The 19,400-nt window shown below is 34.3% G+C and overlaps 1 protein-coding gene across 1 annotated transcript; it reads right to left on the bottom strand.

Annotated features, from left to right (window-relative positions):
* Positions 1–1,247: 1,247 nt before the first annotated feature.
* On the bottom strand, positions 1,248–16,880 carry LOC114257836 (homeobox-DDT domain protein RLT3). The gene is made up of 16 exons (XM_028197637.2): positions 16,451–16,880; positions 14,321–14,448; positions 13,993–14,235; positions 13,768–13,830; positions 13,482–13,689; positions 10,597–10,697; positions 9,450–9,536; positions 9,169–9,300; positions 7,590–7,730; positions 7,257–7,379; positions 6,699–7,142; positions 4,429–4,845; positions 3,700–4,317; positions 2,394–2,498; positions 2,020–2,242; positions 1,248–1,729 (listed from the first exon to the last, which is right to left on the bottom strand). Exons 1-16 carry the CDS (start codon positions 16,665–16,667, stop codon positions 1,710–1,712), a joined length of 3,270 nt encoding a protein of 1,089 aa, XP_028053438.2. The 5' UTR covers positions 16,668–16,880; the 3' UTR covers positions 1,248–1,709.
* Between the last annotated feature and the right edge of the window lie 2,520 nt (positions 16,881–19,400).

The following is a 19,400-nucleotide window of genomic DNA, read 5'->3' as shown; positions in this document are numbered from 1 at the left end:
GACATGCCAGAGGTGGGGAGTCTGGGATGGGGATACCGAAGGTGGGGGGTGGCTCGGGAGAGCAGGGAGAGAGGCTGCCAAAGGTAGAAGGTAAGGAGTAATTTAGGTAAATAGGGGTCCAAAGAAGTGGGGAATTTAAAGAAGAAAAAAATAGGATTTTCACTTCAAATCCAATTAAGTTGCTTCAAGGGAAAAAAAAAATTACCATGAAATTTGGATTACAAAAAGGCAATATGGGGTGAGAAAAAGTAGCTCAAAAATAAAGTGTATGGTATATATTCAAACTAATTGATACAAGTCCCACCTAAATTGAATCTAATTCACACGTCTCATTTTTTGACCATTTTTTTTCTAACTATTTTTTTTGAACTCCAGAGCTTTGTTGCTGAGAATATGACACAAATGTCTTATCCATTTTACTGATTGAAGTAGTAGAATCTTCTAAATACATGTTTAGTTGTAGCAGGGTTGAGCAAATTATGATTTTTCCTACTTTTGGGTGATTACTTGAGTCATGTTTTTGTTGGGATTTTATTATAAACATAACAAAAAAAATTTTAGTTTATTGAAAACTGTCAGTCAAAACACTTGAACAGTAACTATAATAAACCATCCCTACTAAGAAAATTGAGTTGTGTTTGGACCTATTAATTTTAAAATGAAAAGATTTGGCACTATCTTTATAAGAAGAATAGCTCAAATTTAAATTTGATAATTTAAATATAGATTTAAAGATTAAATTTGAGAATTTTGTCATTGTGAATTTTGACTAATAGTATAAACAAAACAAAACCAAACCAAACCAATTCAATCCAATGCCTTGTGTCCTAACTCAGATGATAGCCTTAGTCTCTTATATTTTTATAAAATTCAACCTTAAATCTCTTCTTTGATTTCCATACAATTAGACAGGCTTAATAATGATTTGCACTAATTTACATATATTTTGTTGGCTCATTATACCTCATAGCAAAAGATTTCAAAAAACTATCCTATATTTGTACTCATACAACTATACCATCAAAAAAACCCAAAAAATAAAATCAATAATTGGAATTTAATACATATCAAGAATCAAGTTTGCTTCACATAGGCAATTGCATCAAGAATCGAAGTCGGGATCAAAAACCCCACTTGACAATTAGCTCTTGCAACATATTCATCTTTTACAGGTTCTTTTAACAAATCAACAAATTATAAATTTGTGACAGTCGCACCTTATTAGACACTTTAGATGCAACAAAGAATGACACAACTTTCCAACACGAGGACAAAATTTTATTCCTTTGTAATCAAAAGCAGGAAGCTTTAGCATTCTTTTTCTACAAGGAACAAGAAATTATGGCGGCTTCACAAGTGAAGAACAGAAAATTGTAAATTTTATGGGGAACAAAAAAAACCCTAAACTGATGCTATACAGTATTCAATCACCTGGGTAACAAGGATTTCCAAGAACACTGTTTTAAAGAACTAGAACTCAATCTCTTCCTTCTATTCATTCCTGAAAGTATCATGCCTGCCGGTGCTTGTAATAAAAAACTGTGAAAAGCTTGCAACTGTCTCGCTGATTAGCATGCCGTCATGATAATATCCAAAAATGAAGTGAACAGCAAATACCCAAGGTGGATAAAGAATGCCCCAACATTGCATCTGGTGTACATGCAAATAACTTCTTTTCTAAGTCTCTCAGGAATAAAAGTCGCTCTCTATCAAATAGAAGCATGCTTACCTAAAATGTAAATGAAAAATGTTAAGCTCCAAGTTAAACAAACCAAAAAAATTAATGAGTAAAACAGAAATGTCTCGAAAAATGGGTAACAATATGAGGCAGCAGTTCTACAATTACTTGACAGAGACCAAGATCAATTGATTTATCAATCATAGCAACAAGCAGGTGAGAATATAATGAACAGTCGAAACAGTCTGAAATAAAGCACCGCTCATGAAACCAATATAGGTGTTGAACGCTATTAATAAGCACTATCACGGGTAAAAATTCAATTTGGGAAGACAGGCTACCTTTTAATCTTGCCACTGTTTGCTGTTTCTTTTCTGTAGCAACCCTTTCAAAATGGGGAGCAATCAACGAGTCCAACTTTACCAACCAGAGTGCAACTGCAGATGATGTTTGCGGCATAGTTGTAAAGCTTGCAATAATTTCTTCCAGAACTGAACTAGATCCCAGATCAACGTTGCATTGACACCATTCCTCATTTATGGCATCAACAAAATCAGCAAGAACCTGAAATAGTTTTTTTGTAAAATGAGAGGTTCAAACAATTACAACTCACTCAAGTGTCATCTCGTAAAAACTAATCACATTATTTGGAAAATAGATACTCCTTTTGGAGGGAAAATAAAAGAGAAATAAAATGAAACAAACAATTTGATACCTGTAAAAACTCTGCCAAAGTAGAGGTCCGTCTTAGTCGTTTGACCCATAGTTTATGAGCAGATTTAGTCCAAGCACCAACTAATGCACCTTCAGGCATTATTGACTGCACATAAAATAGTGAGGAAAACATCATTTACAGACTGGAAAAAGAAATTTGGACTGAAAACAGAAACTTGACTCTAAGAAACTAATCAAAATATAAAGGCTTCATATGAAAATGTTTACTAATTCAACAAATTTCATAAGATGTGCTTTCTATATTAACAAACTCAACTCACATAAGCCTTAACTATTTGGAATTGGCTACACAAATCCGATTCCACAGAATTGCAGTATTTATGACAAATCCTCAATTGAATTTTTCTCTAATTTCAAAGGTATTAATTTATTCCTGCTTTCTTGTAGCCCTTGCATGTCATTATCTGGAACCCTTTTCTTTTTCCCTGTTAATAACGATTTACTCCAAACATGCTTGAACTATTTACCTCTGATTATCTGATCACTCACATGTACTCATGGATGATCCTTCAGAAAAAACATTAAAAAATAAAAAAAATAAAATCATCAAATCATCCTTGGGTTTCCTATAAGAAAATTAACACAGCTTCCTCATTTTCTTACCTTTGCTTCGCCCCTTGGGGCTGCCAATTATGAGAATGGAGGATCATGTCAGAACTTTTTTGTGCAAATACTGCAGAAAGAGCAGTGAGCACATAGTGTACCCCAGGCTCCAACACCCCACATTGGCAGGATCAACAAATAAAACTACATCCAATATATAACTTTGAAAAGGCTATGCCTCTCTTTAGGCAATTCTCTATTGCTTTAATCAGCATTTAACTCAGAAAAGTTTATTCAATAGAAATATTTTCGCCTAAAATTACAGTCAGATATAATAATATACATGTGTTGTAATATGACAAGTATACTCACATCCCAATGGCACCAAACTTTCATGGTTGGTGCCCCCACACCTAAAATCAGCCAGTAGGAAGCAATGCAGCCACTAGATTTAAGTAACTCAACTACAGGTTAATGTTGCAAGTGTATACAACCAACCCAATCCGAGATATGCAAAAATAAGTTATGCGGTTCTCTAGTCAGGCTGATTTCTTGAGTGATAATCAAATTACAGAATTCTTCAATATTTTCAAACACTATGAGAAACATGAAATATGCCATGCATAGAACTGTAGGACAGGTAACATAGCCTACATGTCATGTTGGGGTTCTGGGGAGGGGAGGCAGGAGGATTATATAGTACAGCAGTTGAACATAAAGCTTTAACCAAATGACAAACCCACCTCAATTGCATGAATCGCAGCTTTGATTGCTTGCAACTGTGACGATAGAACTTTATGATTAGGAAACATATGAGTCTCTCCATTCTCCCTACATGTGGCAACGTGAATGGTATATCTTTCCTCCAGGTCAAAATCAAGCTCAAATGTAGTATGGCAAGTCTTACAGTGCTTCTCATCTCTCCAATACAGATCATGACAACATTCACATCTAGTAAGTGAATCAAGATAAGACCTTTTGCTATATTTAACAGCATTAAGATTAGAATAAAAAGAATTCCATATCCAGGTGTCAAAAGCTTGGAGACGGCTCCATTTTTGTTTTTGATGATCTTCTTTGTTCCCAGTTTCAAGAACTTTGCCACCAGAAGAAACCTGATAATCATTCTTTGTCTTAGTCAGGCAAAGATTGTTGTCTGCATCAGACACCACTGAAGAACTGTCTTCTCTGGATATATTGAGCTCAGATTGATCAGATTGACTCAGTTGCCTGATTCCAGTATCATTAAGCATATTAGACATTGTCCGGCACAGAAATGCTTCTCGTTTTTTCAAAGACGCAATAAGGTAAGCCTCCCTTGTACCCCTACAGTCCAAAGCTGACAACAACGTGCTTAAAGCCTGCAATGAGAATTATGTGCACACATCAGGAAAAGTTCAACAGCTAAACTTTACAGCACAAAAAGATGATTAACTCATACAACATGAAGAGAAAGAATGAGAAAAAATTACCTCTTCAGTATCAATCACCTCCCAGTGACCATCTTCAGAAGATTCAAAATAAATCCTCTTGTGGCCTGGATCAAACGCACTACAAGGGCCCAGAAAAATCCAGTATCTATTGTATCTACGATCAGAACCCAAAAAGATTGATTGCATAGGATGTAAATCATCTTCAATCTCCATTTCTTTTGCATCCTTCCTTTGACTACAGGATTTCACATTTGCACAGATCTTAGAGATAGATGCTGAAGAATCAACAGGGTGAAGCCCTGATGTTGTATCTAATTCTTTTGTAGCAACCATTTGTCCAATGTGGCCTCCAATTGTAGGCAAGTTATGCTGTTTCACTGATGATCTCTTTATCTTAGCTCCAGAACCACAATGGTTGATGTTGGGAACGCATTGCGCACTGGGTACTATTCGATCCTGTATGCCAATTTGTCATACTGGTCAATATAAACTCACATAGCAGAACTGAGTATTAGGCATTCCAACAATTTAAGAAATGAGGCAGTCTGTTAATTGTTCTCCAAGACCATCACAATGAATCAGCATAAACATTTTTTTTTTTTTTTCCAAATAAGAAATCACCATAGACGATATTTCACCTGAATATCACAGGAAGTGAATATCATAGGAACTTGTATATGATAGGTAATCTACCATGGAATTATTTTAAAACCACAAAAAAAGGACACTATGCAAAGACATAGAAATATGTGAACACTTGATACAATAGTCCTTGAAACGTGCTGGCAGCTTGTGGAACTAAATACTTATCAAAATTTCATTATGTCAATATCTCCATGTCAAAGCTCCTTCATATTTCAAGACCCACATTCAAATGTCCAAATATTTAGTAGCATGTCAAACATGTTTTAGATAACATTGGGCTATTGCTATAGACTATCAATCCCTTGATATATTCAAGAGTTCATAATATTGACCTTCAGCTCCTCCTTTACAAGGTTTTTATTTTGTTGGATGTATGATTCGTAGCTTCTTACTTGAGAAGTAATTACACTACTGTGGCATGAACAGATCAAGTTGTTGTAATATTACGGTTCATGCTACAGTATCATGCACATCCATGATACTATTGCACAGGAACTTTCATGTTGCGTTTAGATCTTGTATTTGTGAAAAGATTTGTGGAGAGAAAAGAGAAAGGAATGTATTTGTGAAAAAAAAAAAAGGAAAAAAACAAAACAACTTATAGCTCCTATAGCACTCACTTTTCCCTCCCTTTTTTTTTTTTTTCTCTTCACAAATCCCTGATCCAAACACACACCCTTCACTACACCATAACATGAAGCATTTACATGCTCTTGTCCATTTTACAAAGTTCAAATTGGAAACTGAGATTAATTCAATACAAATTGTTATAAGAACCACAAAATTTAAAGATAGGGTTTCTTCATAAAGGGTTACGCACCTATCTTTTGAAAATAAAGAATAATTAATGTAGAACCAGCATAATTGAAGTTTATTGCTTAACGAGGATATCACCTCATTTGTGGTTATTTATGAAATCATAATTTCAGACATTTGGGCATCATTCATTGGCTATTTTCAACAAAAAATCCAGGTTTCATTACAATTTCAATGAGAGTTCATATTCATAACATACCCTTTACCCCTTATAGAGCTGTGGGATTCATTTAATCAAATCTGAGCTCTCTCTTAAGAAGACATTGCAAATGAGGGCCTAAATGTGGATGATAAAACACAAAAACAGCTGTGGATGATGAAGGTCCTTCCTCACTGATCATGACATGACAAAGAACAAATGCATAAAAGAGATTGAGGGAGGGAGGGAGGGAGGGAGAGAGAGAGATAATGAGCAACGACTTCTAGCCCAAATGGTAAGCAATATGATGGACCATGTACAAACCATGATATCAATTAAATCGATTTGAAGTTATGGCAACTAGCTTTTAACCAAGGTATAAAGCATTGCCAGGTTGAACTTTGGTTATATTGAAATTCAAATACTTCATTGAAGCTTTAGTTCAAAAGAAAAATGTAGAATAAAAGTAACCTTTGTTATTTTTTTACTCAAAACAAATTTGAAGTAAGTATGTCAAAACACTCAGATGATCAAAAGGTTTAGACGGGCTTCGACTTGGAGTTCAAGCGCCTCATGGTACATGAAAACCTTGCTTCTAGCACATGCTATGACATGAAAACTTACCAAAAAAATTAAGCACAAGATCAGTCCTCATTTTCTGCCTAAAAAAAATAACAGTTTCATTAAAAAAGAAAATAATATGAATTACCTCCATTCTGATACTGGATCCAGCACTAAGAAGATCAACCAATGCCACTAATGCATTCAGTTTTTCCTCAATGCTTAAATCTGAATATTCACCTTCGATCAGTCCTAACAACCATATTTCTCCAGGATGGCTCTCGTCAATTTCAGTGTTTACGGTCAACGCTTTATTCTTATTTTCACGACGGCTGCTTCGCTTAGGCGTCCCTGAATCATATTCAGAGTCATCACCACTGCTGTCTCTGTCACTGTTTTTAGAGTCATCATCAACACTCCCAAAGTCTTCGGAATCTAAATCAAAAATTTCAGCTTCTTTCATGGCAGAATTAATACGTAGACGATATGCAGAAGATGAAATCTTTTCAAACAAGGTAATATCACTTGAAAGCATAGAGCTTATTTTAAGTTCCAGCTCATCAGTTGTCGCTGCGAGATTTAAGTCCACAATCTTCAAAGCAAAACAAAACAAAACAAACATTTATCAGAATCTTGAGAATAGTGACAGCAGAAATTTATCAATATCATTTTTTTTAGAAGTGACATCCATGGGACAATAACTCACTTGTGAAGACTCTGCCAGATCAGAAACTTTCATCCCATTATTGCCTTGCTCAGACAAAATACTGAACAATTCACCCTTCAAAGTACCAGGACATAAGCCATATTTTGCCATGAGATTGACTTCCTATAAAACAGATATGACCAAATATTTGTATTAGAACAGAAGAAAACCATTAAGAATTAGGACATGACAGTACAATCATAAAGCAAAAGACAAAACACCTTTGCTTTCAATCCCCTATAATTATATGTGCAACATAATTAGAACAGAACAGAATGCAAAAGCATGAAAACTCAAATACTCATGTAGAGTAAATGCCTGAAATTTGGATACCTTGTTAAGACCTTCCTTCCGCAATGTACCATGCTTTGAACCAAAACCAGCTGCAACAAATACTTGACGCAATATCTCTGTCCACGTCAGGGGGTTTAGATGTTTCTTCCAGAAATCCACGACATACTGCTGATGTTCAACCTACCATCACAAATTGTGTACATTGTAGATAGGTTTCTTAGTACGACAGAACATGGAAAACTGGCTCATCAAGACACTAAGAAGCACAAAAATAATACATAAACAGTAAAAAGAAGGCCATTTGCAGAGCAATATGATAAATAAAAGAATGAAAAGGCAACACTAAGAGGGCCTGGGCTCTTCGGAATAGTGTGATTTCTGCCGTACTTTGGGTTATTTGGACGCAATAATTTTTTATTTTTTATTTTTTGATAAATAAAAGAAATGCAATAATTTTTTATAATAAGTTTGACAATATTGAAGACCAATAGGAGAAGATTTTTTGTTTCACAAAATGGTATTGCTTGTGAGTAATGGCAACATATGTGCCAGAAATACAGGTCTACTAATGTTATAACTAATCTGTATCAAAAGAATCTTCCATCCAATAGCCACAACTTTAAATGCTTGGACTATTAGAACACAATCATGCATTGCAAACACATCAGCCAGCATGTATCACAATTGTTGTCCAACTGCTATGCTTGCTTAAACAATCAGCGATTAGTTCCAAAATATATTTTTTTTAAATATACAAAAAAGGACCAATCGACAAAGCTGCCTCAATAACAAAAAAATTTAAAAACAATTAAGGCAACAAAAATAGTGCATTCTAAAACAGTGCTCCACATTCAAACATAATGTTAAGATTGTCCTATCACAGAGCAATAAACTACTGTTTTATCATAGACAACATTCAATCTTTCAACCAACAGATTTCAGATCAACTGAACTCTTTTCAAAGAACTTAATAAACAAAGAAAACAAATAAAAATGGTAACTAACTAGGTTCTTAAAGCTGGCTACAGTAGGCATTCTAATAATTAATAATCTTGGAAATATTTAAAAATATATATTAATTAATAAAGCATTAAATATTAAGTTTCATGATAATTTGTAATGATGAAAAAATTGCTACTACATATACGACTTTCAATATAAAATATGACTTATGTGCATATGCTTGAAGGTAATAAACTTTTATTCAGGAAAAAAATATGTCAATTATATTACATCTAGATTGTACAAAAGCTCTTAATTCCTTCTTTATCACTTATAAATTAATAGTACTAATAGTTCAAATATAATTGATATGGTTGTTTGTGTTTTTTAATTGCAAAATAATTAATACTAGAAAAGAATTTTTTTCATAAACTTATTAATTATTAAGTGATAGAGAAGTTAATTATACACCATAGAAAGAAGTTGATTCGTGAAAAAATTATTTAATTAATACAGATTATTATAAAGATAGAATATTAGTTATAAGAGGGTCAACTGTACTTAACAATGCATTCCTCAGAAGGAGAACCCGCAGCAATGTTTTTTCCAAAGGACACACAAAACTCAATACAATCAACCAAACTAATTTTGATGGTTAAGACTCCTTGATACTTACCGAGTGAAGTAACTCAAGAAACTTTCCATTTTTGCTCGCGTGAGGAAAAAATCCTCTGCCAAGCTCTGTTTCAACATCAGAGAGAAGAAGTTCGAGAAGGGCAAGATGAATTTTTCCAAGTAACATTGATTCCTAAGCCATGTGTGGAAAAAAATAAAGTATAATCAGCAAAGGACAACCTGAAGACCACTTAGATGAATGGGTAACAAGCACTTGCAAAATGAGAAAGCCACATAAAAAATCTGACTAACAGTAACTGAAGACCAGGAATGAGAACTGACCTTGTCATGAAATGCTTGAGCAAACTCATCTAGGGTAAAAGAACATATATTGAACATCACAGCGTATGTATAAAGAAAATGGAAGACCTGCAGCAAACAAGTCTGCATAAGCTCACGAAGACAACAGATATATTATGTGCATTAAGTCAACTTCCACTGGGATCATGCAAAGATATCGAGCTCTATAAATGTTTGCTTCCTTTATTTGAAATGTTGATAGACCACCAATGAGACAGAAACTAACACTCCCTTTTGTGAAGAGGACACTGTAGAGAAACAATAAAGAAACAACACTTTATTCAAATGCCTCCATCACTCTGACAACACAAAGCTATATGAACCATGGTCAAAGTGATGGTCAATCTCAAGGCTAACCCAGAGCTTGTGTGGATGACTAGAGGAATGACATTTTAGGCACACTGCATCTATTCTCTCTCTGTGTCAGTTTCACCTTAATGCTTAAATATTTCACGTGGAAAGGTGAACATAGAAAAAGAAGAGGAAAATATTCTAGGAATGATACAAATTGAACATCCAAAGAACATACCAACTAAAATTATAGGTGCGGGAATTGTGAGAAGGCAACTTGATCTCATGTTTTACAATATCTTAAAGCAATAGGCATCACAGAATAAAGAGATGACTTAAGTCTCGGTACATACATATCAAGTGAAGTCATGGGTTGTATTCTACAACAAGATGGTAAGGATGCAATCAGCATAGTAAGCATCTTGCGACTTTTGTCAGAGAACATAGCAACTCACTTAAAGGCACAACAATTGTTAAGGGCAACTGCCTCTCATGTTTTTCACTATCTCAAAGCAACAGGCGTGACTGGATAAAGAGATAACTGATAGTATACACTTGATAAAATAAGTCATAGGGAATGCGTACAGGAATCAGGTAAGAATGCAGTCAGCATTATAATGAATTCTGAAGGACCACAATTATAAAAAGTAATGGGATAACAAGCTTCTTCTAGGTGAAATTCAGAAGAAAAAACACTGAATCTACTAAAGAGACAGGTCTTCAAAGTAGATGCAAAGGAAATGAGAATGAGCCATCACAGCTCGTGTGTGGTGTTCCTTGCATAGCAGGATCACTCAAACAAGTCAAAAAAGTATGATTAAGTATTTGCTCTATACACCTTAAAAAGTTTCTTGACAAGCTCTGGTGAAGAACCCCATGGTTGCACATGGAACGGTAGCTTCATTATGACAGAATTTGGTGGAAACTTAGCCAGCAAATCTGAAAATCACAAGATAGGATGACTTCAGTAACATGAATAAACCATCATAAAGATTCCAACATAGTTTACAATCCATTTATTTCAACATAAAGCATTTTTCAAAAAAGGTTCAGAAGTCCCTTTTTAGTTATTTGGTAGCACCTAGCTAATTCCTTACACAAATTTGTAAGGAAAAAAAATGCATCTCAAAATCTTGTATATCACTTGAACAGTTTTGTTTTTTCCGTTTCCTACAAGTCCTCTTCCTTGTAGACACTTGGGACTAGGTGCATCCAACAATAAATTGCATATAAAATAAAATTTAAAAAAACAAAAAAAAAACATGGACATGCATGAAACATACCTAATGAGCATGGATATACATTTGCACCTGTGGGTACTTGTATCAAGCCCAATGCGTGGCAAGCTCTACGGGTGCCACATCACCAAAGCTCCGCCTGCATGGCAGACCAATAAGGCACCACATGGGCGTATCACATGTCTGATACATGGAGAGCCCTACGGGCGCCATGGCATCAACACTCGCCTACCTGGTAGACCACTAAGGCACCATGCAAAACCAAAACTATACGCTTAGCCTAAGCGGGAGCATATACACAAACCCAAATATAAAGAGCTCTGCAACAAGCAACACCATAGCCTCGTAAGCCCATGGTCCTTCATACCTCACTCCAAGACCAAACAACAATATAATCAGCCCTCGGCTTACTTAGACTTGGATTGATAAGTTGAAGCCCTAGTTCTCCTAAACATTGAGATAGGCCCATGGCCTATTCTCCTACTTGGTCGCCTGGAAGCAAGCCCTTGGCTCTCTTAAATATTGAGATGGGCCATGGCCCATTCACCTACTTGGTTGCCTGAGTTGAGAGCAGGACCCAGGTACAACCGCTCAAGAGATCAAAGGATTTTGGACCGGCGGCTGAGGTCATAGGATCGCCGAGATGGTTGTGTTCTTGGTAAGACAACTCTATTTCAACCAAGCTTGGAGAAGAGGCAAAAACGACCTTACACTCATGCCACCTGATACATATATGATACGTTGCTCTCCACCTGCCATGAAACGTTTCTCTCCAGCATGTCATCAAGCCACAGACGGCACAAGAGCTTATATCACTTCTAGCAGAGTTGGAGAGAACGAGCCTGTCCAACAGGTTGCTTAGGCTTCAATACTCTTGCGGCCTATATAACGTATCATATATGCACCAGGCAAACTCACTTCACTTCACCACAACATAACTCCATAACTCTAACACATATACACAACACACAAGTCTTACACTTAGACACTCATACTCAAAGTCTACACTAGTGTTCAAGGTCCATCACTGCCAACCTCTTCCTCTCCAAGCTTGCCTTGGCCTCCTCCTCTCCACCTCCGGTGTTCTCAGGCCATTGAAGTGCCCGCCATCTTCCTAGACTATTTCTAACCACACCTCTCACCCACAGCACCCTTATGCATGTATACATAAAGACCTATATATGTGCATATATATGCACATAAATGTACCCACTCGTATACATGCCTATAAACTAGATAATATGTTCTCACTTACCAATCACCCTATGTGCATCCCTAGTTTCCCTCTATCTAATAAGCAATGGAGTTCGAATCTGTAGTTTGCACCCCTTACTTGCAAAGGTTGTTAAAATCAGGATTCTGCGTGGATCATTGGAAGGAACAATCAGATATAGGATTGTAAGATCCTACTTTCACTACACAACATATGAAATATTATCAATAATGATCATGTACATTAAATAATTTTAAAATCATTAAAGAGGAATAATAAATTTGATATACTGCATCTTCTATGCTTATATTAATTGTTATATATTATTTACTAATAATATTTAATAATGACTAGTGATAAAATGGTTCACTACTTCATTTTAGAGGCAAATCAAATTTTCAATTTTTTTTTTTTAACGCAGTTTTCAATTCTCCCTCCAAATAATTTAATTTACTCCCTTCAAATTCTCAAATGGAATTAATCATAAGAAGAGAAGCTTGGAGAGGGAATTTTGATATATACACAAATACACATACATATCTAAGAAATAAATCATAAGAAAAAAAAGTTAAACAGGATCGTAGTGCGAGTTTCTACATGATTTTGTGATTAGGATTGTAACCATTAAGGCCTCGTTTGGCAACAGGCCGGTTTAGCCAAAAAATCAAAAAGTTACTAAAAAAGTCAAAAAGCCAACAAACCATGTCAAAAAGTCAAAAATTCTCTTTTCTCTCTACTTTTTGCACATTTTTTCGTAAAAAGCCAAAAAGTTATCCCAAACATACTATTTTTTTTTAGCTCATATTCTAGTCAAATAGCCAAAAAGTTACTAAATTAGCCTGTTCCCAAACGAGGCCCAAGATTTTACAAAATTTTAGATCCTAGTGTGGCTCAGATTGTTAGGCCAAGCCAAGGTCGTTGAATTGTAAGATCCTAGTATCCAAATTTGATAACTTCATGCATGCTTGTACAAGTGCATATATACATTTTCTTAGTATTGTTAACTTACATCCAAAGCTTCAACCGAACATAGAAAAATGAGAAGCATGATTTTCTTCATGTAAACACCATTAAAGCATTTTCTGGTGTATAACATTTTATGTAAAATAAATGGAGCAACAGAGAAATTATCGAATTCATTTGACATAAATAACATCTACACTGCCTAGAAAAACAAATAATAGCAGCAACAGTAGTTGTAGTATTTTTATATATATATAAATAATAACAAAAATAATAATGACAACCATAATAAATAACATACAAACCAACCTTTGCAAAGAGAACAACCATGCAATCCATTGGTAGCAAAATGAGCAGTGCAGTTTGGTCCTGCTTGTAATTCCCGTAGCTCCAGCTCCTCATCATCCACTAGCATTGCAAATTGTTCAAGATCTTCTTGACAGCTCACTCCTTCCAAAGCCAGTTCACATTTTTCTTTGAGTAGCTGCTTCTGCTTCTCAGCATTATTGCCTTCCACCTTCAATTACAACAGGCCAAAACTAAATTACTATAGCTGCTAAAATAAATCGAACCGATACAACTATAACATATTTACCTTTCTTCTATTGATGGGAGGCTTCCTTTTTTCTTTTACGTTGGTTACTTTTCTTAACGTTCTCTGTATATAAATGAGCAACTTATGTTAGCTATCTTTCTTGTGTAATTATTAATACAATTAAGATCAATGCCTGATACACACATACTTGCTCAAAAAGCTTCACAGGCAACAAAACAAAATTTCAACCATAAACGTTTATGAAATGTAGATCAAATCACTAACCATCACAGGCTGTCGTTTCCGTGATTTTTTTTCTCGAACAAGTGGTTTCCGGGGAGCAGAAGCTGACACCCGGAGAACAGCAGTGGGCTCTCTCTCATTAAAATTAACACCTCTGGGAAAATCTCCACCATCAGGATTGATTGCCCGCCAAACTGTCATCAAACCTTTCCCAATACCATGTTTCTTCACTGGAGCACTCTTTTTATTGCAGACTTGGTAATCCAAGAGGGTAGGTTTGGAAACCTGAAAAGAAGGCACATAATAACCTAATTTAGGAAATATCCTGCCAAATCATTTCAAAGTTCCACCTGGATACATATTGCACTACCTTTCTCTTTTTTGGTGCTCTTTGGTTTCCATCACAAGCATGATCAGAATTTCTGGAAGCCTTATTTCCTTTCATTGCTCTTTGGTTTTCTTGGCAAACATGATGAGAATATTTGGAACCCAGTCGTCCTACAAATACAAAATAAGATTAAACAGCCATAGAAATAGAAATGGTCAATTCGTCAATCCAACTTAAAAATGAACCAAAATGTAGGACACGGCTGGTCCTCTCATCTAAACCGCAAGATCCATTCAAAACAAAATTGAATAACATGGACAGATGTTCAGCTTCCTCATTAAAACCAGGCTTGTTTTAGGAGATTCTAAAACCTACATTTAGCTGGTTTCCTCTTGTATGAGATAGTGGAGCACATGGACACAGCACAACCCCCTGCTTTGGAAATCTCAACACAGTTCCACCTACAATTAAGTTCATTTAACAAGCATGTTCCTTCAAAGTGAGAAATAAAAATGAAAGGATATTCCCAACATCCAGTCTACAAATTTGCTTGCACCAAAAAGTCACAAAGCCACACTGCTGCTCCTTTCTTCAATTCCCTCATTGAATCAATAGGAATGCCACTAAAAGCATCAAGCAGTTGTGAAGGAATCAAGCAAAGACAGCAAACAAATTTCCAATAACTTTTCCAATTCTTTATGCGACACAAGGATCAGCAAAGAAGGTGCGCCCATATAGGAAGCACAAATACTTCTAAGAATGTGACATCGAACCCTAAAAACACCTGACTCAAGTCAGACGTGCTTTCAATTTTCCAATGTGTCCTTTTTTTTTTTTAATCTTTTTATGTAGACTTGGCCCCATAACCTTAAGGTTATGGGTTCAAGTCTTGGAGCTACCACTTTGTGCATTATGCCAAAGGTTAGGTGTGTACTCAATCTTTCCCATCCCAAACACATATTAATGTGCACTAATTGGGTGTTGTTTTTATTTTTTATTTTTTATGTAGACACGCTTAGGACAATTGGGGGGGCACAACTGCCTATTGCTTAGACACTCATGTTATACATTGAAAATTTGAAGAGAATAGCTTGGGAGCCGATGATTAAAATCAAAATAATTTAAAATTATACCTATTAATGTCTCAGCCTTTAGGCATTTTAAATTTAAGAACTCAAAGCTTAAAACTTACGATTTGTTTGGGAACTTTTAAATAAATATTAAGACTGTTTGGTCACATTTTTTTTTTTTAATATAGAATGTAGAAAATGATTTTTTACTATATTGATATAATTAAATATAAATAAATTCGTAGAATAAAAAATAAAGATAAATATTTATTTATTTGTTATCATGTAACACAATTTCGTATTGACTTGAAAATTGTCGTGTCTCTGAGAAATTTGACACTTATCTTTTTGCTCAGCTACTGAGCCCCTCCCTCCTAACCAGCAAATCATATTAAATTTAACTACAAATATAATTACCACACATATGGACGAAAAAACTTTTTTTATTTCCTAGTTCACTTATCGCACCATTTCCATAGAATAACAAAAGCCACAACAGCTCCTGAGATTGACCAAATGGAAGTCACAATGCACTATTTAGAGAAAACCATGTTAGGAAAACCAAAAACAGTATGCATAAAAAATAAAATAAACGCCCAGCATCAGCAAAGACTAAAACATACTCAAAAATTTTGCACATCAACCTGTGAAACAGAAATAGCTGAGTAAAACAATGCAAATACTTAAACACTACTCATCTACCACTACTACAATTACAACTTCTTCCTTTTTTTTGAGAACCGGGTGTCCAGGCCAGCTTACATGCACCTCGACTAATCCCAGCTTACATGCACCTCGACTAATCCCAGGAGACCAGTCCCACGTCCCACTTGCAGGGACCCATTTAAAGACAGAGCAAACGCACAAACGCCTGGACTGGCTAGTGAACTATAATTACAACTCTCGCAATGACTAGTCACTATCGTGGCGCATTTAACATCATAGTATTCATTTTATAGAATACAAACACCAGTATACGATTACAAGTCTCATATTCCAAAACGAAACCTATACGATTAGCGTCACAACAGAACGAACTCTATAATTAAAACCTAAAAATTAAAATTTCGTGTGAGTACTAATCATACGCCAGCAGTATTACCTTTTTTACAATGCTGGAAAGCTTGAGAAGGAAGAGAATCGAACTCATCACCGAGAGGAGGACCATCCTTGCGAAAAACCTTCTTGAGAATAGAGTCTGGACTCAACAAAGCATCGTGTAAACGAAGACGATGATGAGTCTTGAGCTCGTTCTTCTTGACAATCCCTCTCTTGGCGGCCATGGCAGGAGAGCCATGGTTCTTGCGACGCCCCGACATCGTCGTTCCAGTGACGAGAATTAATTGGCCATCAATGGAGGCTTTGGTACGATTGATTGATTGGAAAATAGAGAGAGAGTGAGCGAGTTCAGGGTTTTGAGGTCGGTTGTTAGGGGTTTTGGGGATTGAGGAAGAGAGAGAGAGAGAGAGAGAAGAGGGATAAGACTTCACTCTAGCTGTGTTGAGAAATGAGAGAGAAGAGTAGGGTTTTGGGTTTTTGGAGATTTTTGGGTTTTTTTTTTTTTATCGTCAGCAGTAGGCTGTTCTTTGAAAATATCTCTCTCAAACCGGGCCCGGTTAATTAATCAACAATAATCGACCGAACCGGTTCAGACACACAAGAGGGAGACTTTTATTACAATTTCGGATGATCAGTAGTAGATGATTTAGGGGGTGTTTGGTTCCGGATTTTTTTATTTGATTAAAATAATTAATAAATATGAAATAGTATAAAATAGTCAATAAAATAAAATATTATATTTAAATCGTAATTATTTAATTTAATTTTTTTTTCATAAATATCAAATCAATTATAAAAAAAAATATCATTCAAAACATAATTTTTTTAATTAAAAAGTTAAATGATTTTTAAAAAAATTTCAAATGAACCCTTAAATATGAGGTTTCCTTAATCATTTTTTATTTTAAAATTTTTACTTGCACAATGATTGAGACTCGTAACTGGTGTCATTTTTTAGAGGGAGACTTTCCACTGGGTTAATGGACCAAACAATGCCCATCAAGGCCCAATCCCACTAACCGGTACAGATGAAGACATTTCCCACACTTTAGCCTCCGTTTGGCAAGAGAAGTTTGGACTATTTTAGTTATTATCGGACAAAAAAGGTTAAATTAGTCAAATGTTGACAAAAGTTTATCACGTGCTTGGCAACAACCCATGCCACGATAAATTTACCAAATTACCCCTACATGAACCTAATTGAAAGGGGCATCGCCTCACCACACACAAAGTAAAAAAGAAAAACTTTTCCGAAAAACCCTTTTTCCAAAAAACACAAAGAAAGTAAAAAAAAAAAATTAAAAACAGAAATTAGCAGTTGCCACGTAATTTAAAAATAAATAAAACACATGAAAAATTATTTTTGAAAAATAAAAAAAAAAATAATGTACACAAATAAAAATAAAAATGACAAAAATGTAAATTAAAAAAAAAAGAATCACAAAAATAAGCCTCATCCAAAAAAAAAATTAAGAACAAAAATTAGCATTAGCCACGTAATTTAAAAATAAATAAAACACATGAAAAATCATTTTTCAAAAATAAAAACAAATTAATGTATACAAAAAAAATGACAAAAACATAAATTAAAAAAAAAAACAATTTAATATGTCTCATCCAAAAAAAAAAAATTTAAAAATACAATGACGCTGACATAGAAGAAGGAGTCAGCTAGGAGTGGAAAAGGTATTACCAAGGCCAGTTCGACATTTAACATCTGGACACCTCACTAAAATGCCAAAAATTCAAAAAAATCAAAAAGCCTTACCCAAACCAGGCTTTTTAACCTCAAGCTAAAATAACCAAAAAAACCAAAAAGCTAGCCCACTTCCCAAACAACACCTTAGTGTTATGTGGATGTTGGAGTATCCTATTTTTTTCGGTATGTTTAATTTAAATTTATAAATTTTAATTCATATTATATTTTAATATGAATTTATTAATAAGGATAACACATATTAAATTCTAAAGTAATTTTTTTTCCCTCATGGTACACCTTAATCAGTTATTTCTATTCAAATCTCTGCATCTTCTTCCTCAAGAAATCAAAGTTATTTCTTCTTCTTCTTCTTCTTCTTCTTCTTCTTCTTCTTCCTTCCAAAATTGCAATCCACCTTATCAAAACTTACCATCATCATCAACATCATTGTTTTTTATTATTTTGAAACCCTGAATCCCATAAGAAAGTTTGAACAAAATCAAATAATGAATGATAGTAATAATCAAAATCAGTGTGTTTAGTTTGAGTTTTCTAGATTAAGTTTTTGAAAATTGACGTTTTTGGTTTTTGTGTTTTTTTGTTTTTAGTGAATATTTTTTAAATTTTAAACATTTTTTTTTACTTTTTTAGATGCACCTTACTTAGATGTATCTAAAAAGTAAAAAAATTGTAAAAAAATATTTTAAAAATTAATAAATATATAAAAATACAAAAAATGTACCGAATTCTTGTATTTTTTTTTTTGTATTTTTGGTATTTAGTGAATTTTTAAAAGATTTTTTTTACAATTTTTTTACTTTTTAGGTGTATTTATGTTTGGTGTGTCTAAAAAGTAAAAAAAATGCTTAAAATATTAAAAAAAATCAGTGAAAACAAAAAAATACGAAAAATAAGAAAGTAGAATTTTCTGAAAAGTGTTTTTTGAAAAGTGGAAACAAGCAAAGTGAATAATTTTTTGAACAACCCATCAAAAATGATGTAAGTATTCAAATAAAGGTATTTCACATTTTTTGTAGAGCGCCACCAATTATTTTCTATATCGTTTTTATGACAAAAATTAAAAGATCATTAGTTAGATTAACAATAGCATATTATTGGGGTTGTTCTTGTTTTGTCATTTAAATAGTACATTACTTGATAACTACTATTTCTTGTTAGTGCATGATACTTATGTACTTATAAGTTTGATTTTTACTTTTCCACGAACATTCTTATAGATAATTTGTAATATAATTTTTTTTTCTATATTGAAAAGTTTTATAATGTTTATGTA

This window comes from Camellia sinensis, unplaced genomic scaffold, assembly GCF_055761805.1.
Source record: "Camellia sinensis isolate YWXY unplaced genomic scaffold, ASM5576180v1 Unanchor12, whole genome shotgun sequence".
NCBI lineage: Eukaryota > Viridiplantae > Streptophyta > Magnoliopsida > Ericales > Theaceae > Camellia > Camellia sinensis.
Note: the sequence above shows the minus strand (reverse complement) of the source record. Positions and strands in the feature narration are given on the sequence as shown.

Excerpts from the sequence above, each read along its gene's own strand:
- LOC114257836 (XM_028197637.2), bottom strand. The coding sequence starts at position 16,667 with ATGTCGGGGCGTCGCAAGAACCATGGCTCTCCTGCCATGGCCGCCAAG. Across the intron at positions 14,449-16,450 it reads TTTCCAGCATTGTAAAAAAG|GACGACTGGGTTCCAAATAT; the intron begins GTAATACTGCTG and ends TTGTATTTGTAG. Across the intron at positions 13,831-13,992 it reads GGAAACGACAGCCTGTGATG|AGAACGTTAAGAAAAGTAAC; the intron begins GTTAGTGATTTG and ends ATTTATATACAG.